This window comes from Mobula hypostoma, chromosome 4 (assembly GCF_963921235.1).
Source record: "Mobula hypostoma chromosome 4, sMobHyp1.1, whole genome shotgun sequence".
Taxonomy (NCBI): Eukaryota; Metazoa; Chordata; class Chondrichthyes; order Myliobatiformes; family Myliobatidae; genus Mobula; species Mobula hypostoma.
The window spans coordinates 159,841,969-159,866,028 of record NC_086100.1 but is presented as its reverse complement, the minus strand read 5'-3'; the positions used below and the strand labels follow the sequence as shown (position 1 = coordinate 159,866,028).

The 24,060-nt window shown below is 42.1% G+C and overlaps 1 protein-coding gene across 1 annotated transcript; it reads right to left on the bottom strand.

Moving 5' to 3' along the window:
• Positions 1–2,021: 2,021 nt before the first annotated feature.
• LOC134345723 (uncharacterized) lies at positions 2,022–13,945 on the bottom strand. Its single transcript, XM_063046843.1, has 2 exons — positions 13,762–13,945; positions 2,022–11,807 (listed from the first exon to the last, which is right to left on the bottom strand). Exon 2 carries the CDS (start codon positions 11,685–11,687, stop codon positions 8,457–8,459), a length of 3,231 nt encoding a protein of 1,076 aa, XP_062902913.1. The 5' UTR covers positions 11,688–11,807; positions 13,762–13,945; the 3' UTR covers positions 2,022–8,456.
• Positions 13,946–24,060: the final 10,115 nt, after the last annotated feature.

The window sequence follows — 24,060 nt, the reverse complement described above, 5'->3', positions numbered from 1 at the left end:
TTCCCTCTCACTTTAAACCAATGCCCTCTATTTTCCCTCTCACTTTAAACCAATGCCCTCTATTTTTAAGACTCTGCTACCCTGATAAAAAAAATTATTGTAACCATTTACCTTATCCATGCCCCTCATGATTTTATAAATCTCTCAACACCATGCATCAGCCTCCTCAAGGAAGACAATTTCTCAGAATCAGAGAACCGTACAGCACAGAAACAGGCCCTTCAGCCCATCTAGTCCAGGCCAAACTATTAATCAGCCTAGTCACATTAACCTGCACCCAAACCATAGCCCTCCATGCCCCTCCCATTCTTGTACCTATCCAAATGCCCCTTAAATGTTGAAATCGAACCAGTATCCACCACCCCTGTTGGCAGCTGGTTCCATACTCTCACAGCCCTCTGAGTGAAGAAGGTTCCCTTCATGTTCCCCTTAAACATTTCACCTTTCATCCTTAACCCATGACCTCCAGTTCCAGTCTCACCCAACCTCAGTTGACAAAGCCTGCTTGCACTTACTCATAATTTTGCACACCTCTATCAAATCTCTTATCATTCTTCTATGTTCTAGAGGAATAAGGTCCTGACCTATTCAACCTTTCCCTATAACTCAGGTCCTCAAGTCCTGGCAACATCCTTGTAAATCTTCTCTGCACTTTTTCAGTCTTATTGACTTCTTTCTGTAGGTAGGTGACAAAAACTGCACATAATACTCCAAATTAGGTCTCACCAATATCTTATACAACTTGAACCCAACTCCAGTACACAATAACAGAAGCGATTCTGCATCTGTTGGAAATGCAGAGATACACACACAAAATGCTGGAGGAACTCAGCTGGTCAGGCAGCGCCTATGGAGAAGAATAAACAGTCGGCATTTCGTGCTGAGACCCTTTATTAGAAATGGAAAGGAAAAATAAGAAGGTAGGGGGGAAGGGAAGTAGTACAAGCTAGAAGGTGATAGGTGAAGCCAAGTGGGTGGTGGGAATGAATGAAGAAAGAAGCTAAGAAGTGATAGGTGGAAAAGGTAAAGGGTTGGAGAAGGAATCTGAGAGAAGTGTGGGCCATTGCAGAAAGGGAAGGAGGAGTGACACCAGGTGGAGGTGATAGGCAGGTGAGGAAAAGAGGTAAGAGGGGGCCAGAGTAGGGAATTGAAAAAGAGGAAAAGCAGAGGGGGGAGAAATTAATTGTTGTTGGAGAAATCGGTGCTCATTCCATCAGGTTGGATGCTATATAAATGGAATACAAAGTGCTAATCCTCCAACCTGAGAATGGCTTTATTGTGACAGAAGAGGAGGCCGTGGACTGGCATGTCAGAACGGGAATGGAAATTGTAAATAAAATGGGTGGCCATCAGCTTTCTTCAGATGGAGAGAAGGTGCTCATCAAAGCAAGACCCCAATCTACACCGGGTCTCACTAACGTAGAGGAGACTACATCGGAACCACTGAATTGTCATGATTTTTCAGTGTGAAGCCACGTCACTTGTGCCAGTTGGGAAAAAGAATTTATTTATGTTTTTAATTTATTTATCCACACAAGTTCCATAAGTGGGAACTTAAATCCATATCTCACATTTCTGGGTTGTGATTTGTGAATTCCATAAGGGCTAATTCCCATTTCTGGAATGGTCATAACAGAGGGGTTGCCTGTACTTCTATTCCTAAAGGAAGCATGACTTTATTAGTAACAACGGGGTCACCAGTAACAATCTCTCTTCTTATTCTAAAGATCTGAGGGAGTGCTGCACTGTTAGAAGCACACCGTTCACTAAACACAGGTACCGTCTATCCCATGGGATGCGACAGATACACGGTATCCTACAGAACTTTTCACAAGTGATCAGGAGAGTACTCAAGGCACCATATATGCCAAACCTATCACCAAACACTGGTGACTTTGTTATTTGTCTCATTATTAATTGTGAGGGCTTACTGTATACAAAACGGCAGGGAGTTTCCCATATTAAAGCAAGGGCAATGTTTTAAAAGCATTAATTTGCTGTAAAGCACTTCATGAGGTTCTGAATCAGAAAAGCTACTGTATAGATGCACCCTTTTTGTTTATAATCCACATTGTCTTTGGACAGCTCATCTCCTCAGTACAGAGGAGATGTCAGGGGTAATTTTTTTATGCAGAGAGTGGTGAGTGCGTGGAAAGGGCATCCGGCAGCGGCAGTGGAGGTGGAAACGATAGCATCTTTTAAGAGACTCCTGGATGGATACATGGAGCTTAGAAAAATAGAGGGCTATGGGTAAGCCTAGGTAGTTCTAAGGTAGGGTCATGTTCGGAACAGCTTTGTGGGCCGAAGGGCCTGTATTGTGCTGTATATTTTCTATGTTTCTATGTTTCTTTATAGAGACAAACAATTGCATGATGGCTCACTCTTAGAAAATACAGAACATCATAAATCCAAACCCTTGGGAGAAGACTGTAAACAGAAATTCTTCCTACATAATCACATTTATTATACCTTTGACAGAGAAAAAAGAGACATTTTAAAAATGTAACATATAGCAATTGATTAACATCGAAATGTTTTCTTCAGAGATAAGGAACAAATGTAAATAGGTTTACAATGATAAAGGTGCATGTAGTAAAGGTCCTCAACTTAAATAACTGTGGTACCATTGAATGAAGGAAAAATTCATTAGAAAAGTATCAAGATGATTCCTATATCAGTATATCTGCACGGGCCAAGGAGAACAGATAAACTTTTCTCTTTGGAAGATCAAGTAAACCTTTCCAGGACTTGATTTTGCATTATCCAATAAGAAGATGGAAACCGGCATAAGCACTGGCCTGATGGGCCACACGGCTCGTGCCAGACTTTAACTTTTAACTTAACAATAAGAAGATTCACAAGATTTTGGCCCCAGGTTTAGAGACATAGTGTCAAACTGCAAGGGAAGAGGATCTTCAGCCCAACCCATCCATGCTGACCGTGTTGCACAATGAACTAGTCCCATCTGCCCATGTTTGGCCAAAGCTCACCTACCCATGTACTTACTGAGGAGGCTAATGATGAGGATGTGACTGCCTCAAGCACTGTTTCTGGCAGCTCATTTCAAATATGTAGCACCCTTTGCACGAGGAAACAGTCCCTAATTTCTTCTTTTAAATCTCTTGCCTCTGATCTTAAGTCTATGTCCTCTTGTTTTTAATAACCTCTCCCTGGATGATAGGCTTTGTGCTTTCATCCTGTTGTGCCTCTCATGGTCTACATCTCTCTATCAGGTCACCCCACTACCTCCTACGTTCCAGGTCTAAACAACCCTTCCTTGCAACTCAAGCTTCCGAATAGCAATTTAAATCTTCACCATTTTGGTAGTAAACATGAGCAGCTAAAATGAGAGGCTAGTCTCTTGGCTTCCCCAATCCTGCAGCCAACCAAATTTCCAGCCTTCAAAGGAGAGGAAGTCTGCAGAAATGAAGCTCTTCTTTCAATGAGCAGCTTAGGTCTAACAGCATCACTGGGATGCGATTTGGAATTGTAAGTAGGTCCTGAATGTGAGTGGTGAGCAGTGACAGCAACCTTCCCCTTCATACCCATCAGACATCGTGGATTTGACTGTTCTGAAACAGAATCTGAGAATATATACTCAGTGGCCACAGTCCATAGTCTTTGGATCTATCCCTGCTTTGTACTCTACATACATTCTCCACTTTATTAGGTACACCTGCTCATTAATGCAAATATCTAATCAGCCAATCATGTGGCAGAAACTCAATGCATAAAAGCATGCAGATATGTCAAGAGGTTCAGTTACTCAGAGCAAATGTCAAAATGGGAAAGAAATGTGACCCAAGTGACTTTGACTGTGAAATGATTGTTGGTGCCAGACATGGTGGTTTGAGTATCTCAGAAACTGCCGATCTCCTTAAATTTTCATGCACAACAGTTTCTAGAGTTTACAGAGAATGGTGCGAGAGAAAAAAGAACACCCAGTGAGTGATAGCCCTGTGGGTGAAAACATAATTGTTAGTAAGAGAGGACAGAGGAAAATGCAAAATTGGTTCAAGCTGACAGGAAGGTGGTAGTAACTCGAATAACCATGCATAACAACAGTGGTGTGCAGAAGAACATCTCTGAATGCATAGCGCCTTAAACTTTGAAAAAGGTGGGCTACAGTAGTAGAAGACCATGAACATATGTTCATTGGCCACTTTATTAGGTATAGTAGGTACCTAATAAATTGGCTACTGATAGCATATATAAATTGAGCCTAGCCATTATATTCCAGTTCCTTGACCATTCATCTATACTATTTCAATCATAACCCTCATCTCTCTGAATTAATTTCTTGAATTAAATCCAAGAAATCTTTGGATCACTGAACCCTCCCACCCCAGAAATTTTTTATTCTCCACCCTTCCCTCAGGCAGAAGATACAAAGACTCGAAAGCATACACTACCAGGCTCAAGAACAGTTTCTATCCAACTGTTATAAGACTCTTGATCACACTTCTTGTATGATAAAGGTAAATCCTTGACTTCAGAATATAACTCATCATTGGCCTTTCACCTTACTTTCTACCTGCACTGTGCTTTCTATGTAACACAACTATAATATTATATTCTCCATTCTGTTATTGCTTTCCCTTTGCACTACCTCAGTAAACTTACGCATTTAAATAATTTGAATGGATGACATGCCGAAGTTTTTGAGAAAACAATCACAATAGGTCAAATTTAATTGCTTGCTGGGTTTTCCAATAAAACAGGAAGATTACCTGTTAGTAAAGAGAGGCAGCATTTTTAAGTTGTTACCTGGAGTCTTTCTATATATTGATTTGAATATTCCATGATCTTTTCCTTGCACAAATCCAAAATCGTCCAAATCACTTCCACTCTGTGTGTTTGTACACTTTAGGTCCCATTTACACATCAACCCTCTATTTGATTTCACTTCGCACTCTACTCCACCCTCCATCCACACCACCTTACACCAACCATATCCTCCCCAATTTCTGTAAAGTCCTTCAGCTATTATAACAGCATGAAGACCCAAGCTGAACGATTTAGGAACAGCTTCTTCCCCTCTACCAGCAGATTTCTGAATGGTCCATGAACCTTGTTATTTCTTTCTTCTTGGACTGTTTATTTATTTTGTAGTTTATAGTAATTTTAGTTCTCTGCACTGTCCTACTGCCACAAAATAATACATTTTGTGTCCTATGTTAGTGATAATAAAACTGATTCTGAAACATCTTCACTCTTCAGTCTGGCTTATTGTGCTATCCAGATCTTAAGTGCTCCACAACTGCTGGTATTCTCTCCTCAACCCCTCCATATTTCTCTTTTGCATATTTCCTTATGTCCCCTGATATCAATTTTTGTCTGATAATATCCTGCTTACTTTAAAGCACTATATAAATGTAAGTTGCTTTTGTTGTGTGAGAAGTCATCATAGAGAAACAACAGGAAACAATGGTTGATGCTCAGGCCACAAAGTACATGACCATCGACCACACATTTACAATAATCCTGCATTAAACACACAATCTGTACATTGTCGTCTCCCCTATACATTGGGGGTGGGGGCAAGTTGCAGTAGCTGGTTAACCTAACAACCCGCACAACTTTGGGATATGTGAAGAAACTGGGGCACCCAACAGAAACCCATGCAATCACAGGGAGAAAGTGCAAACTCCACACAGACAGGACCTGAAGTCAGGAGTAAACCTGGGTGTGAGATGACAACTCTGCAAGCTGTACCACTCTGCCTCCAAATAACAATTGATAATTTACAAAATCAACAATTGAGCATTTTTGATTTTCTTTCCAGAAAATAGACACTTTTTCTGCAGGACTGTCAAGCGTTGCCCATTTCCATTCTATTTTTTCAAAGAAAGTAATTAGCATTTGTTTAAATTAAATGGATTTACAACACAGGGCTAATTTGATATTCCTCCTTACTTTAACACAGGTATCACACAAATAAACCAGGTCCCTCCTAAACAATTCTGCATTTAAGTTATCGTCAGCTATATATCTCAGTAGCTCCACATGAAGTTTTGTTCCCTTCAAAGCAAATAATTATATTCCTGGGAATCGATCAGTCTTGATCTTTGTCCCTTGGTGCCAACATTAATCTCTCTCCAATCAGTTACAGTAAAGCCTCCTTTACTGATCTAATCTGCTGTCCAATTTCTATTTCCCTTGATTTTCTTAGTCTTCAAAAATCTATCGACCTGAGCCTTGAATGTACTTAATAACTAAGTATTCACTACCCACAGGAATAGAGAATACAGAGACTGGAAGTCTTTTGAGTAAAAGTTGCTTCATTTCATAGACACAAAATCCTGGAGTAACTGCAACTCAGGCAATATCTATGGATGGGGATAAACAGTAAATGTTTCAGACCCATACCCTTCATCAGGCCATCCTAATGAAGGGCATTGGCCCGAAATGCCAACTATCCCCACCCATAGATGCTTCCTGATTTGCTGATTTCCTCAGCATTTTGTGTGTGTTGCTCAAAATTTTCAAGCATCTGTAGAATCCCTTGTGTTCATCCCTACAGATTTTTCTTCATCACAATTCTACGGTAAATTTATGGCCCCTTAACTGTATGTTGTGACCTCTAGACTCTCTCACTTATGGAAAATGCTTTTCATCTATCCCGTTAAACCCACCAAAGTACTTGCGTCTTAATGAGATTTCCTTTGATTCTGCTTATTCTTAATTACCATAAACTAACCTTGCTCTATAACTGCATTTCTTTAAGAGGTAGAGATGATGAACAATCTAACAGGAAGGGAAAAGCACACGATTGAAATACTATGGAATCAGAAAGCATCCCCAGCTACAAAGATATTCTTTTTGCATCACCTTCTCTACTCCTCACCATCCATTTCAACGATAAGCCTCAAAATGATTTCAGCTCCCTCATCTGTTTAAGAGTATAGGAGCTATCACATAACAATCACTCTTTACTTCTGGTCATTCGTTAGATTAAGGGGAATGGATATGGAATAATGTTTATGAAAACTGTATCCAGGCTTAGTAAAAGACAATTAATTCATATTAATGCAATAGAAAAAGATCAGCTGAAAATTTGACCACTGTTGGTGCTGTTTTAAAATCAAGTACAGACAGTTACTGTATATATTTCACCTGGTATGTTGATCTAAGATGCATATATTGATATTTCTAGTCTTACATTTATACCATAAAAAGTCTCTGGTTTACTAAATACAGCACATTAATCCAAGAATTAACATGAAACTTAAGTATTTGGAACAAGTGCTATGTTCCTTAATGAATTAAAAAACACTGGTTAATACCCTGTACTTCTACAAATAACTGTACTGTTGGCTATATTTCAACATGTTTCAACACTTGTTTGCTTTACAGGTGACATTCTACAGGAAGCACAGAACTGCAAATGTTATGGGCTGCTTATGTAAACTTTATCCCTCAAATCATGAACAAACAGAGAAGTGTATCAAAAGCAGAGAATGCTGGAAGTGCTCAGTGAGTCAGGCAGCATCAGAGGGGGTAAATAAAGAATCCTTCATCAGAACTGGAAATGCATGAAGGCTAACAGGAGAGGGAGGAAGAATAGCAGGGAACAGAGAGAGAGGCTATGATAGAGTGCACACCAATGTTGGCAGGATAGTAATTACTTTTTTAAAAAATCAGCAATTGGAAATAAGAAAGTAAAAATAAATTGAAGTGGAAACTACAGTCATTCCTTGAGGGAGGGTGGTAGAGAGGGAATAAAAAGGGTGAGGTACCTGAAATAGTTAAGTTGAATATTAACTCCCAACGACTACCACATTCCCAAAAGAAAAGTAAGGTGCTGTTCCTCAGGCTTACACTACTTGTTACTTGTGTTGGGGCGAGGTGAGAATTGAAGTGACAGGCGACTGGAAGCTCACAGCTGATCGCACAGAGGTGCCCTGCAGAGTGGTCAGCCATTCTGTATTTGGTTTCTCCAGTGTGAGGAGAACACATTTTGATACTGAGTGCAATACACTAAGTTGAAAGAAGCACAGTTAAGCTTCCTGCATTTTCTGTTTTTGTTTTGGAAATCCAGCATCCAGCAGTTTTTTTTTTGCTCCAATTAAAATATATGAACTGTTTTCATGCACTGTAGGCCATCGTGTGATATTCATGAGCTTCAAGATGAATGATATGTATTTTTGAGTCCAAGAATTCTGAATAAAATCTTCACAAACCAGTTATCTCTATAATATTAATTTACTCTTTATGAAATAATAACTAACTACTCATTTTAACTACGGCTAGTGGGCATCATTGTCTAACAAGCAACTTACATGGTTCCTCTAAAAAAAAAAGGACACACAACAGAATGGCCATGTGGAATACTGTCACCCATTCACATATGTTAGGAAAAAAATCTGTCCATGATCGAGTCCGGGGGGAGGGGTAATCATAAAGCAGTGTGTCCTATGAATTTCAAGGGTTCTTTAAATATTGCTACGCTAATTTCAGTCAATTACAGATGAAGGTTCTGGACGTACACAACACTGTGGGGACCTCATGTTCTGCAGAACTGTCCTGAATATATTTTGCTGCCTTCTTTTATTAGGCTTATTGCTCCCAGGCGTTGCATCGATAGATGCTGATCTTTTGCTCTGGTTGGTTACCTTGATTTGCTTCTCGTACTCCACAATCTGTCTCTGCAAGTGACACTGAATGGCAAATCCCAATGATTCAGGGTCAAGGGAAGCTCCATACACCTCCCAGGTCATTCCCTGTTCATCCCAGATCACATCACGGACATTCTTCGACTTCACCGTCTCTTTACTCGCATCACTGGCTGTCTGCTCTTGTTCAACTTCCACATCAATGTCAGGTTGCTTGCTGATGTGAGATGTACGTTTTGATTGCACAGATTCCTTCTTAGTAACATCATCTGCTTTTGATTGGGCTACTTCCTTACATTTGTCGTGTGAAGCTATTAACTGGCCAGATCCATCACTGTTGTTCAAATCAGTTTTAAATTGACTAGATTCTTTCCTTACATCACAAGCAGCTTGTGAGTGGGCCAACCTCTTATTGATACTGTGTGCACCTTTTGATTGGCTAGATGCTTTTCTTGTACCATGGTCAGGGTCTGGCTGGTCAGTTTCCTTTGAGATGTTGTGAGGGCTTTTTGATTGGTCAGGTTCTATAATTTGTGATTGGACAGATATTTTATTGATGACATCTTTAGATTGCTTAGTTTTCTTTTTGGGATCATGTTTTGACTGAACATGCTCCTCCTTTACACCCACTATCGGGCTGGAATTACTAATCCTGTCACCAGCCACTTGTGATGGCCCATAATCCTCACCGTGATTATCTACAATGGGTGACCAATCAGATATCTCTTGAATGTCCACAGCAAGTTTTGGACTCTTGGTTGGCTTATTAATGTCAAAGTCTATTTTCAACTGGTCAGATTTATTGCAGGTATACTTTAGTTGGCCAGATTGCCTACTTAGTACAGATCCTTGTTTTGATTGCTCAGATTCTTTGCTGCTTTTCTGTGGTTGGACTCTTATACTAGTGTCAGCAGAAATACTTGATTGACCTGCTTTATCAAGACTGTTTTGTGATTGGTTGCCAATGCTGCCATATGCAGATACTTCTACAATACAGTGTGACATGGGCAGGTGGGTGGTTTCTTGTCTGATGCTGCTATTAATATTCGATTGGTTTGACTTCTCACTAACAACACAAGTATTCTTTGATTGCTCATGTCCCTGGTGTATCTGGCATATACCCATTGAGAAGTCAGTTTCTGCTTTGTGCTGCAAATGTGGTCCAGCTTCATCCAGTTTTGACTGACCAATGAAAGCAGCGGATTGCCCCGGTCCATGATCTAGAACTCTAGAAACCAGCGGCCTACTCCTGTTGTCACATGTTATTGCTAGCTGATTACAGTCATTTTCCTGCTTATTTTCTTTGTTACCTCTGCAGGATTCTATGCCAGTTGACTCCTCAGTGAGTTCACAAATGATATTCGATTGCTCAGCGTCCTCTGTAAAATTACACGTAATCTTCAGCTGTTCCGAGCCCTGCTGGGTGTCCGTGATGCACACCATGTGATTATTGGCCACATAGAATTTGGGGTTACTGCTTTCTGAACAGACTTTCTGAGCACCCAGGGTATCACTCAGCAAGTTCCCTGCCCAGCCAGGCACTGGGCTCTTGGGGCTGGTTGCAGTTGATTTACACTGAAAGCTCTGCAGAACTGCCTGGACTTCAACATCCCGACAGGACTTATTCCGGTTGAGAGGAAAGGAGCCAGCTGGAGACTGGGTCGTCATTGTCTCAGCATCCTTAAACTTGCACTCATCTTGTTGGCTTCTTCCTGTTTTGTTTGGCTCAGTACCCAACGTTTGTAAGGCTGGCTGCTGTTTTATAGAACAATCATGGATAGAGATTTCATTTCCTTTAGAAGCAATCTGTAGCCCATGAATTTCCTCAGGTAATGCCAAGCCAGTTTTGGGGATGGCACCTCCCTCCATTCCAACTCTCAGTTGCTGCTCACAGCTTTCAGCTTCAGCTATTTTCCCTTTTCTATCACCTGATCGGCCATCAATCTTTGTCACTGGGTCACTGCCACTGCCATTCTCTCTGCTTCCTTTTTCAATGCTATCCTGTTCAGTTTTCTGGACCCGAGGATCCTTCTGGACGTCCTGGTCCAGTCCTCGCTCTTGACCTGGTTTCAAAACTTGCTCATTTCCTTTTAATTGTCCACTGTGGGTCTCCATATTGTTGGTTCCTAAAGGTCCTGTGCCTAAAGGCATTGTTTGGTGACTGTAAGTTTCAGAAGGTCCAGAATCCACACCCATGTTCCTCTGACCATCAGATGCAGAAATGTGAGTGTCCAGACCTTTTGCCTGCTGACCATTTACCACAGTTGGTCCAACATTGGACCACATACTATTAGTCCCAGGAATACCAGTGTCCACAACCTCAGTGCACTGACCACCAGTCACAGAAGTTTCTGTGTCTGTACCCTTGGTCCACTGACCATCAGCTGTAAGAGATTCTATGTCCACATGCTTGATTTGTTGACCATCAGCCTCATGTGGTCCGGTGCCTGTATCTTTAGTGCATTGACCATCACCCTCAGTAAGATCTATGCCCACATCCTTTCTCTGTTGACCATCAGCCCCAGGAGGTTCTGTACCCACACCTTTGATCCACTGCTCATCAGTCCCAGGAGGATCTATATTCGCACCCTTGGTCCACTGACCGTCACACCCAGGAGACCCTGTGTCCACATTCTCTGTATGCTGATTATCAGTCCTATGAAGCTTTGTGTCCACATCCTTAGTATGCTGACCACCAGAAGGTCTCTGTTGAGAGTGCTTTATTCCCCGTGCTTCTGGCCAACTTTCCATCTGTGTGGCTGGTGCTACTGCTGACTGGCTTTGCCCAGCTATGTCCTTGCCTGCACCATCCCAGCTGTCATTCCCAGCAGCTGGGGCACCTGTCTGTTTCTGTTCCCCTCCACTGGATCCATCTTGGGTGGGTGAAAATGGAGAAGGAACAGAGCTGGTGACAGCCACATTTGTCCCAGGACATGAGCCCAGAGTCTTCTGATGGTCTGGAGATGTTGGTTTCCATTGGCCGTTGCTGCAAGAGTTTCCTCCAAGGCCTTCAGTGCCCACCACCAACTTTGACACTGCCTGAGCATCCAGTTCTCCTGCTACTGTCCCCATCCAGTCGTGTGATCTTGACTCAGGATAATGTACCAGTGCAGACTTTCCCTTTTGTTTAGATTTCCTGTCGAAGTTTCATTAGGAACCCAGGTACTGTACTTCTTAAGAGTTCATTGTTCCCTGTATCATGGGAGAGAAATCCAGATCTGAATTACATCTTGCATTAAAGGAGAGAATTAAAGACCATCTCCTCCCAACACTTCCCACTATATGCCAAACAATGTAATCAACCTTACCAAAGCATTCAGAAATATTAGGCACTTCTTATATGAACATATATTCAAATACAAAGAATCACTATAAAGTGCATAAATAGCAATAACAGATATTTTAATGTGATTGTCAATTATTGGTGCCAAGTGTAATATTAACAACTGATGCCAATGTCAATATGTTTAAGTGCCAGATGACATCGAGTTCAGTTTCAAGAATACATAAATGAAAACCACATTCTGTCAAAACTATATGTAATTAAAAAGCAAAATTGCTGATGACTGAAATTGTTGAAGCCTGAAATAAAACCAATAAATGTTAGGAACACTCTGCAGTTCAGGCACCATCCACAGAAAGAGGAAAAGAATCATTATTTCAGGTTGGTGATCTTTCATCAGAAAATTAGACATGTTAGGAAATTAGAAAATTTGACAGTATTCTCCCCCCCCCCCGTTAAAAAGACACAGACACACAGTGCAAGCTATCTAATTCAGAATGGATGATGTGAGTTGCATGAATCAATGTGTGCTGAATGTTAATCATTATGTGCATGGTCTCTCAGACACAGTCAGAGTCACTCAAAAACACACAAATAGATGTATACATGGGCAGTCAAGTAAACCCATACATGGACACTAACAGATAACATGTGCACTACACATATACACAGATCAAAAAAAGATTCACTAAATACCAACAAAAACACATAGATGTTGGGTGCATACAGTACATACATACACAATTAGGCACCAACAGATGTGTGTATGCACATAACAGATTTATAACAGAATTAGACACACAGAGTTGGACACACATGGGCATGCACATACACACACAAAGATGCATACATGCCACACACAGAGATAGGCAAACAACACAGAAATAGATGCACACACACAGTTGGACATACTTGGGCATGTGAGTGCACGTACACACACACCGAGTTGAACAGATGTGGAGTTATTTACATACACAGACACATACACAGGCATTTGAATACGGTTTAAGCATGCACTCACACACAAAGACACAATTTCTACACATGCAGGTTCACAGTTTTCACAAAAGCACACAGTTGGACAGATTTAGGCACACACACAGTTAGACACATGCACACAGACACAGTTAGATAGACACACACACATACACACACACACACAGTCAGACAGGTACAGAATGAGATACAGGTAAACAGACACATATGGACACAGAGACACATGGATGCAGACACAGTTAGATACACATACAGTTTACAGACGCACACTGTTGGACAGGTACCGATTTAGACACAGGTACAGTTACATACAGCTGCATACATAATTAGACATACATTTAGACACGTACATATTGTGATCAGACAGGCACACACACGTTCCATGTGGTGCCCCCTTTTTTCATATTTTTCAAATACTATTCACCGTTTCCCTTTCACGTTTGGCTGCGCAAACAATCAATACCAACCCTTCATTAAAATCGAAGACAGTCCCACTACCGATGTTTTGCACAATTATTTTCAGCCGGACTTGGAGTGTTGGAGAGCTCCAAGCGCACTAAACTAACACCAACCAAGCGTGACTCCAAGACCAATACTTCGACTGTACCTTCTGTTTCGAGATAAATCAATGGGTGGCTTCTGCAGGGGACAGACTCGCCGGGACACCCTTACATTGGGAGGGAAGGACATAGCAATTAGCGCCAGTGTCCCGGACTCCCGAACGCCGACTTGCCCACCTCAACAGCGAGAGGAACACCGTCTTGCTCAAGTGCCCCATGCAAGTCTGCACCTGTGCAGCACAGACAGGGAGAGACGCCACTGCGGAGAACTGCGGCGAGGAATGCAGGGTCCTTCAAACACACTCACCGGGTTTCAGGTCTCGCTCCTTCTCTCTCCAGCCGTCCTTCCCGCTGCCTTTCTCTCCCACACAGCTCAGAGCCCGACCCTGCCGCATCCAACAGATTTTGCATCTGCAGCCCGACTCCCAAGTGCGGAGAGCTGCCAACAAAACCAGTTTCTCCTTTATTTGCCAAAAGCGGGACAGACTTGGTCTTTGCGATCTTAAGGGCTCCGTTCACTCGGCGCAATGTCCAATTGAACATGAAGCCAGTGCGCGTCACTGATCAAGGAGTCGGGAGAAAGACGTCAGACACAATGCACCAACCGTGGCTTTTACCCCTTCCCGCTTCACCTCCACTCTCGGAGTGTGCTTATCGACTGTCTAGTGGCAGCAGTATCTTATCGTATTCTGATCTTTATGACGAGTCGAGGGAGACTAACTGAATCGACCTTTTTGATTCCGCAGCCTCCCTGTGAGAACAAATGCTGTCCCTAAAGACCTAAAACTGGGGACATTGCGAAAATGATGGAACTGCTCAATGTGCTATTAGAGAGAGCTATCATTGAATTTCAGACCACCAAAACTTTTCTGATGAAAAGTTTCAACTCTGTTTCTCTCTCCTTCCAGCATTTAGTTCCCCTGGAAGTCAGAATCAGGCACTTCGTCCCGTCATGTCCGTGTTGACCGTGTATAGCCATCTATAGGAATCCCATTCATCAGCATTTGGTCTTAAACCTGTTGTGCCATGGTCATTCTAGTCTGCTTCCACATGACTTCATAGAGGTATATAAAATCATGAGGGTTAATGTGCTCTCTTTTTCCCAAGGAGGGAGGAATCAAAACAAGAGGCCATAAGTTTAAGATAGGAGGTGAAAGACTTAGAAAGGGACCTGAAAGGGCAACTTCTTCATGCAAATATGGCATGCATAAGGAATGAGCTGCCAGAGAGAGTGGTTGAGGCAGGGACAATGACAATTCAAAAAAACAGTTGGATGGGAGGGGCTTAGAGCCAAGCACTGGCAAATGGGACCAGACTGGTGATGTGATGGTTGAAGTGGAAGAGTTGGGCCAAAGGATCTGTTTCCACCCTGTATCTTTCAATGGCTCTAATATATTGCGAGAGTGCCTCCTCCACCATCAAGATTCAAGATTCAAGATTCAAAAAACTTTATTGTCATTTTAACTGTACATCAGCTCTGCAGGGCAGAATGAGACAGCGTTTCTCAGGAGCAGTGCAATCATAACATAACAAACGCAACACTAAATAATAAACATAACAATAAATAGTAAATCGCAACAGCCATATGTCAGTTAAAATCAAGTTATAAGTGTCCAAAGCAGAGTCAGGTAGAGCAGCTATTTAGCAGTCTGACTGCCTGTGGGAGGAAGCTGTTTAGTAGCCTTGTGGTTTTAGTTTTGATGCTCCTGTAATGTTTGCCTGATGGCAGAAGAACAAACAGTTCGTGGAGAGGGTGTGAGGGGTCTTTAATGATGTATCGTGTCTTCTGGAGGCATCGACTCTGAAAGAGGTCTTGGACAGAAGGTAGGGAGACCCCAATAACCTTCTCTGCTCCCCTAACCACCCTCTGCAAGGCTTTTTTGTCGACAGCACTGCTGCTGGAGTACCAGGTTGTGATGCAAAAGGTCAGCACACTCTCAACCACACCTCTGTAGAATGTAGTTAAGATGTTAGTGGGGAGTAATGCTTGTTTAAGCTTCCTCAGAAAGTGCAATCTCTGCTGGGCCTGTTTCACAATCCCAGTGGTGTTCCTGGACCAGGTGAGATTGTCCGAGATCTGCACCCCAAGGAACTTGATGTTTTTCACTCTTTCCACTGTGGAGCTGCTGATGCTGAGGGGTGTGTGCTCAGGCTGAGACCGTCTGAAATCGACGATCATCTCCTTGGTTTTGATGACATTAAGTATCAAGTTGTTATCCCTGCACCAGCTCTCTAGGTGTTTGACCTCCTCCCTGTACACTGTACATTGTTTCAGGTATGAGATTTCTGTTGCACAGAATCGATGACCTAGTTGGCACTCCAGTACAATATGCAGGGGGTGTTATACCTGCAGGCATGTCATGATGTTAAATAGACACCACTCCAGAAAGCCCATGGAGACTGGATTAATAAATATCCCTCAAACAGAATCATTATGTAATCATTATCATATTCTGATTGTTGGGGTTTACTGTGCATATATCGTTGATGTGTTATGCTGAAAGGAACTAGTGTTTTGACAGGCAACCTGTGGAGCAAAGCCGTTAGTCAGATTTGCTCTCTTCATTTCCTTGCACAGCTGCAATGTATGTTCTCTCATGCATATGCCAATCAACACCCCTTCAATCAACCCTTTATCTGTCTACCTGCACTGCAGTTCCTCTGAAACTGCAATGCTATATTCCTTTTACAGCCCTGGCATAATTGTGTACAGTATGATCTGTCTGGATGGCAGCAAAACAAATGCTTCACACTTTATCTTATTATGTGATATAATAATAAACCACATAAAATGCTGGAGGAACTCTACAAGATCTGGCAGCGTCTATGGAGGGAAATGGACATTCGATGTTTCAGGTTGAGATCCTTCATCAAGACTGAAAAACTTTGACAAGGTAGACATGAAAGACTTTGCATTACCAATCCTATTGAAGGGTCTCAACATGAAATGTTGACTGTCCATTTCCCTCCATAGATGTTGCCTGATCTGCTGAGTTCCTCCAGCTTTTTTTTCTCATTGCTCAAGATTTCCAGCTTCTGCAGTCTCTCTTGTGTCATAATGATAAACCAATACATTACATTAAACTAAACTAAGTAGTAATTTTCAACTGCCAATTAACCCATCAGCACATTTTTGGGATGTGGGAGCAAACTAAAGCACTAAAGGAAACCCACAGGATTACAGTGAGAATGTGCAAACTCCACACCCAAGGTCAGGATTGAAGCAGATACCACACCAACCACATCTCCAAACTATTTCATTAATTGTAGAGAACAAAGGCTATAGAAGGAGCTACATGCATTCAAGCTATTGATATGAAATAAATAATTCGCAATATCAGTACTAATTTCAAGTATAGGCGATTGTAATGCACAGCTCAGTTAAAAAAAAAACCTGTTCCTCTGGCTAGCTGGTTTCCATGAGATTTTTTGACGTTTTGTTTTAAGTGTGCTCATGCATTCCATGGTTCTCAATAAATTACTTTATCTTCTCAAAATGCCAGGCTATGCCTAATGATTATTTCTCACACCTCTGCACCAGCACACCCAACTCTCACAGGCATGGTTGACAAACACCTGATGTTGTTTCACACACCTAGTGTGGTTCTCGAGAAGAGTCGAAGGGCTGCAGTTCTGTCTTTCTGATGAAAGGATAAACCAATTGAGTTGCATTGGCTGTTTCTCTACTTTGAAAGATTTTGTTAATATTCTTTGGAAAGATTCAGAGATTGAGAATTGCCTGCAACAGTAAACTTAAAATACACTCTCTGTAAAAAATTGTCCTCTCAGTTCCTATTAAATCTTTCCCTTTTCATTTTAAAATTATGCCCTACAGCTCTTGATTCCCAGTTTCCTAGGAAAATGGATGAGCCCATGCACTCTATCTATGCCTCACAAGAATTTATACAACTCTGTAAGATAACCTCTCCTTTTCCTATGCTCCGGAGAAAAAGTACCAGCCTATCCAACTATAACTTTGTCCTCTAAGTCCTGTCAACATCCTTGAAAATATTTTCCAGTTTACTGACATCTTTCCAAAAGCAGAGTGATGAAAACGGAACACAATACTACAAGCATGGCCTCACCAGCATATTGTACAATTGCTCAATAACCTCCAGTGTCTATACTCGATGTTCTCTCTGATGAAGGTCTGCCATGGTCCGGTCCATGGGGTCCATGTTCCGGTTCACGGTCTGGTCTGTGGTTCCTTGTTCTGGGGTTTCTGGTTTTCCCCAGTTTCTGTTGTGGGCACATGATTCTCGTTCTGGAGCTGAGACATAAATACCTCTACAAACCAGGGATTTGCTGCTGGACTGTCCTGTTCCCCTCCTTGTCTCTCTCCCCCCCCGCCTTGCCTGACTCTCTGCCTGGATACTCTGCCTGACTCTCTGCCTGCTCACCTAGCCTGGATACCCTGCCTGTATCGCTGAAGTTTTACTGCCGGAGCAAGACTGGAGCCTTGTTATGTCAAGATAAGGAACTGTCTTTCGTTGTGTGGAATTGTCTCTCTGTGTCGATGCCTTCGCTAGGTAGGTCCGGCCATTTGCTGCTACCTAGCGTTGGGAACTGTCTCTGTGTCTTCGCCTTCGCTAGGTGGGTCCGGCCGTTAGCCGCCACCTTGTGTTGAGATCCGTCTCTTCATAATCAGCGTTCTGTGTATGAGTCCCGGCCCTATGTCCTGTTCCCAAGGAGGGGTCCCGGCTCTGTGTTCCATGCTCCCGTATCTCCTAGTCTTAGGTTCCATGCTCCCGTCTCTTCTAGTCCAAGGCTTCGTGTTCCTGAAGGCCCTAGTCCAGTCCTATCCAAGTCCTGTCCTTGTGCCTTTACCAGCCCTTGTGTCGCGCCCTATCCAGGAGTTCCTCACCCTAGCCATATCCAGTCCTGTAGCTTTGTCTTGTCCTCGCCTAGTTCTGGAGTCCGAGCCCGAGTCAAGTCCTAGGTTCTGGGTCCTTGCCCAGTCTCTGACTCAGAGTTCATACCCTAGCCTTGAGACCCCGAGCCTGTCTCCAAGCCTCAAGCCTCAAGAACCCAGCCTCTAGTCCTGCAGTCTTGTCATGTCCTGGCCTGGTTCTGGGGCCCGAGCCGAAGGCAAGACCCAGGTTCTGGGACCTTTTCCAGTCTCTGGCTCAGGTTCCAAGCCCAAGTCTGCATTCTTGTCCCTGCTTCTTGTCTGCATCCTGTCACGTCCCTACTCTAGTCAGGACCTGTTCCTTGTACTTCAGTGTCTGTGTCTTGCATTTGGGTCCACCTCCCAGTGCCCCCTTTGTGACAAGGTCAGCATGCCAAAAGTTTACTTGTGAGTCCACCTTCAGGGAAACATGTACCTGAACTCCAAGGTTCCCCTGTTCTTCAACACTACCTTAGGGCCTTACTGTCCACAGTGTTCACTTACTGTCCTACCTTGATATGACATTCCAAAATGCAATTCCTCACACATCGGAATTAAACTCTCAGCCCATCTACCCAGTTGATCAAGACTCCCCTGTAATATAACTTTCTTCACTGTCAATAAGACCGGCTACTTTAATGTCTTCTGCAAGCTTCTGCTGTTACTGTACATAGAGCTACTAAGTCCCTGAATGCTGGCATTCTTCTGGTCACTCTTTTACACTCTCCTTTTTAGGATGCCACTTAACACATCCACCAAGGTCTGGGTTACCTGCCAGGCATCAGTTTTAGATTGATGGTGCTCCCACTCTAAAGGCCTTGAACCAATTTTGGTACAGAGATGCCACATTAATGGTAGGAGTTGTTGTATGTAAACCTTACAGCTCTGACAGAAAAATTACAAAGCTGGCATGAAGAAGGCTTTGGTTGCCCTTGCACTTCATGCTTTGGCAAAAGCATGGTAATCAAAGTGTATGATGAGCAAACAGTGGTCAACAGTTTGTGCAGCTGCCTCAGTGTTCCAAAGGCCTATTTGAATCTTGACTGAGAACCATTGCAGTCCGCAGTTTCCACATTCTCCTTGTGGTCATGTAGGTCTCCATAATGTCCTCCAGTTCTCACAAAGACATGCTAGTAGGTTAATTGGCTTTTGTAATTATCCTTCTTGGTGACAGGGTGGAGATATGTCTCTAGCAAAGGAGGTATAAGGAGCTCCTTCCCTCCGCTAGCCTGCAGGTCACCCTTGGGCAAGGTGTAGCACCTTCTTAGTCATGTGAAGCCATGGGATCAGGTGGTAGATGGTCGTATGAGCACCTGGTGCAGATCACAAGTTCTGGTTATGTGACCACTCATGCCAGGAAGACAATCTGTCAAGAGTATTAATAATGGCTGGGATCACCCATCTTGTTAAGACACTGCTCAGAAGAAGGCAAGGCACTTCTGTAGAAAAATTTTCCAAGAACAATCATGGTGCTGGAAAGACCATGATCGCCTAAGTCATATGACATGGCACATAACAAACGAATGAATTATCCCTTGGTGAAGGCAAATGACAGAAGAAACAAAGAGGAATTGATGGGCTACTTAGAGAGCACAAGCTGTACAGCTACAGGGAAGTGCGGAGGATACAATGGGACTGATGGGATTGCTTGGTTATGAGCTGGCAAGCAGCTGCTGGAGTAAATGTCCTTCTGTTTTATAGTGAGAAAATAAAATGGAGATTTGAGTGTATACTGTATCTAAAATAATGATAACTGGCAATCAAAATGTAGAAGAAAAAGCAGACTAAATAATAAATAGACTACAGGACTTGCAATTCTGGTCAAGACTCTTCATCTGGATTGACCAGACCTGAAATTTCAATGGTTTATTACCTTCCATAAATGCTGCCTGACCTACTGAGATCCCTCAAGTCTTTGTGCGTTGGTCCATGTTCCAGCATCTGCATTCTCTTGAAACTCTTAATTTAAATGTCACTTCAAAACAGAATATTCCCAGAGTAACAATTTTTCTTTCTTGGTTTCATGGCTACCCGGAGAACTGAAGAATTTTAGAGTTGTATGCTTTGATGATAAATGAACCTTTCAACCTTTGAATTCTAGAAATAATCCCATAGCTGCAAACAACAATTTACAAGATGAACAAAAACTGGAAATCTCAGTACTGGACGGAAATAATCTCAGGAAATGGAATTAACATTAAGGACAGGCTGAAGGAGTAGTGAATTTCTGGGACTCTCTGCCCAAGAAGGCTGTGGAGATTTAACTGTTGGCTATATATTAATAACATTTAAAGGGTACACAGACAGATACATGGAAAAGAATGGTTCAGACCATAAGACCATAAGATATAGGAGCAGGATTAGACCGCTGGGCCCATTGAGTCTGTTCCACCATGTCATCATGGCTGATCCAATTTTCCGCTCAGCCCCAATCTCCTGCCTTCTCCCAGTATCCCTTCACACCTTGACCAATCAAGATTCTATCAACCTATATGTCAATAAAGACAGCCTCCACAGCTGCCTGTGACAAAGAATTTAACAGATTCACCACTCTCTGGCTAAAGAGATCCCTCCTCATCTCCATCCTAAAAGGCTGGGTCCTCTGGTCTTTGATTCTCCCACCATAGGAAACAACCTCTCCACAACCACTCTATCAAGGCCTTTCACCATTCAATTAGATCACCCCTCATTCTTCTGAACTCTAGTGAATACAGGCCCAGAGCCATCAAATGCTCTTCATATGACAAGACATTCAATCCTGGAATCATTTTTGTGAACCTCCTTGGAACTCTCCAATTTCAGCACATCCTTCCTCTTGAAATGAATGCTACCATCCCACTTGCCTTCCTCACCACAGACTCAAACTGCAAATTAACCTTTAGGGAATCCTGCACAAGGACTCCCAAGACCCTTTGCGTCTCTGTTTTTTTTGTATTTTCTCTCCATTTGAAAATAGCCAACCCTTTCATTTCTTCTACCAAAGTGCAACCATACACTTCCCAACACTATTCCATCTGCCACTTCTTTGCCCATTCTCCAAATCCATCTAAATCCTTCTATAGCCTCTGTACTTCCTCAAAACTACCTGTCCTTCCACCTCACTTCATATCATCTGCAAATTTTGCAACAAAGCCTTCAATCCATCAACCAAATCAATGATATATAATGTAAAAATAATTGATCCACACGGAGACCCCAGTGCAACACCACTAGTTACCGGCTGCCAGCCAGAAAAGGCTCCATTTATTTCCACTCTTTGCCTTCTGCCGATCAGCCACTGCTTTATTCATGCTAGAATCTTTCCTGTAATACCATGGGCCTGTAGCTTGTTAAGCAGCCTCATGTGTGGCACCTTGACAAAGGCCTTCTGAAAATCCAAGTACACAATGTCAACTGATTATCCTTTTTCTATCCTGATTATTATTTCCTCAAAGAATTCCAACAGCTTTATCAAGCTAGATTTTCCCTTGAGGAAACCATGCAGCCTACAACCTGTTTTATCATGTGCTTCCAAGTGCCCTGAAACCTCAGCCTTAATAATTGACTCCAACATCTTCCCAACCACTGAGGTCAGACTAGAGGGATTTAGAGCAATTTTGGCCAAAGATAGGCAAATTGGACGAGCTCAGAGGAGAATTTTGGTTGGCATGGACCGATTCAAACGAAAGTTCCTTTTCTATGCTGTGTGATTCTATGATTTTATGGTGCTAAGGCTGGAATTGTCAAATATTTGAAATTCAGGGGGATGTTTAGGTGCAAATGTTTGAATTGACTGAGAAAAACAGCCTTGATCTGACAAACAACATTATTGGCTGAGAGGACCATGGCTTATACACTTTTGTGTGCTTATATTATAGCGAGACATGCTTTAAACATACATTTCTTTCTCTGCCTCTTCAGCATTCATCTTAATCTGTTTGCTTGTGTAGTTTTGCATATTGTATTATAAAACATATATGCAATGGCTACTTTATCAAGTACCTCCTGTACCAAATAAAGTGGCTAATGAGTGTATGTTCACAGTCTTCCGTTGCTATAGGCTATCCACTTTAAGGTTTGACATGTTGTGCATTCAGAGAAGGTCTTCTGCACACCACTGTTATAGCACGTGGTTATTTGAGATATGGTTGCTTTCCTGTCAGCTTGAACCAATCTGGCTGTTCTCTTCTAACCTCGCTTAGTAACAAAGTAACTTAGTAACAAAGAACTGCTGCTCAATGGATTATTTTTGTTTTCTGCACCATTCTCTGTAAACTCTAGACACTGTTGAGCACGAAAATCCCAGGAGAGCAGCAGTTTCTGAGATACTCAAACCACTCCATCTGACTCCAACAATTATTCCACAGTCAAAGTCACTTAGGTCACATTTCTTCCCCTTTCTGATGTTTGGTCTGAATGACAATTGAACCTTTTGACCATATCTGCATACTTTTATGCATTGAATTGCAGTCACATAGTTGGTTGATTAGATACTTTCATTAACGAGCATGTGTACAGGTTTATCTAATAAAGTGGCCACTGTGTTTTTTTGAAACTTTGCAACGTTATGTAGTACTTAAAATACTTGTTAGCATCAGAGAGAGAAAAACCAAGAAGGTGATGCAATATTCTAAATATTAATGAAAGCAACAGTTCTTCCAATGACTGATACCAGAATGGACCAAAATAAGGACTGAGATTCACCTGTTCAATCTCAATGTAATTTCATCTCTCTCTCTGGTGGATGAATGAAAGAAAGGTTGCCATAGAAACCATTGCACTAGCCATTGATTACATCTATTATATTCGCACATTTCACAAAGGGATCATGAATGTACAGGGTTCTCAAGAGAAACCCTTTAAGGAAGTTCTTTTGTACTTCAGCAAAGAAAAAGAGTTGCATTAAGGAAGTTGACAGTGAGCAAAGTATGATTTGACCATCACTACAGTGCATTCTTGAATGCTTTATACAATGTGAAGAATTCCATGCAATGGTGTTATTGAAGAATGAAGCTTATAACTAGAAGCACAGAGGAAGGTTTTTCACAATGAGAGTTTAAAATAGTTATAATCAGTCATTTGAGCAGAGCAATCCACTGAGTGCATCAGCCTCAGGATGTGGACTTTGTTGTGTAGAAGGACTACTGAGTTCAAGCATTGGTGAAAAGGACAGCAAGGATCAAATCAACACTGCTATTGGGTTACAAGTTCAGAATTGTGGTTAGTGTAAGGAAGTAGCTGGTGGGGATTTTCTAACAAATATTACAGCAAAGTGAGAAACAAAACTGGAACTAGATTAGAAATGTAAGAAGCAAAATAAACAGGCAACAGGAATGAAGTCAAGCAGCTGATAGGGTGAGCATACAGCAAAAATTTAAAGGTGATAGATTTTGCAAGAACATGGATGAATTCACTGCACAAAGAAAAGTAGATTTCATATTATTTCAAAAGAATTTCAGAGACATGGCTGTAGAGAACTCAAAACTGGCAGCTACAGACTGTAAGGTAAAGGACATGGATAAAGTGAAAGATGGTGGGGTAGTTCTGTTAATTAGAAACAGTGGTGGATTAGACAAAAGGGGTTTTGGCTTGATAGCTCATGGTGTAGAATTAGTTTTAGTGAATGCAAAAATCACAAAACATCGATGGGAGCTGTTTATGACCTCCAAATAGTAACGGTGATGTAGGACACAGTATAACAAGGTTGAGTTTACTGTCATATGCACAAGTATATGTATG

What these genes read in the sequence shown, in the direction of transcription:
- LOC134345723 (XM_063046843.1), bottom strand. Translation starts at nt 11,687, where the DNA reads ATGGGGACAGTAGCAGGAGAACTGGATGCTCAGGCAGTGTCAAAGTTG.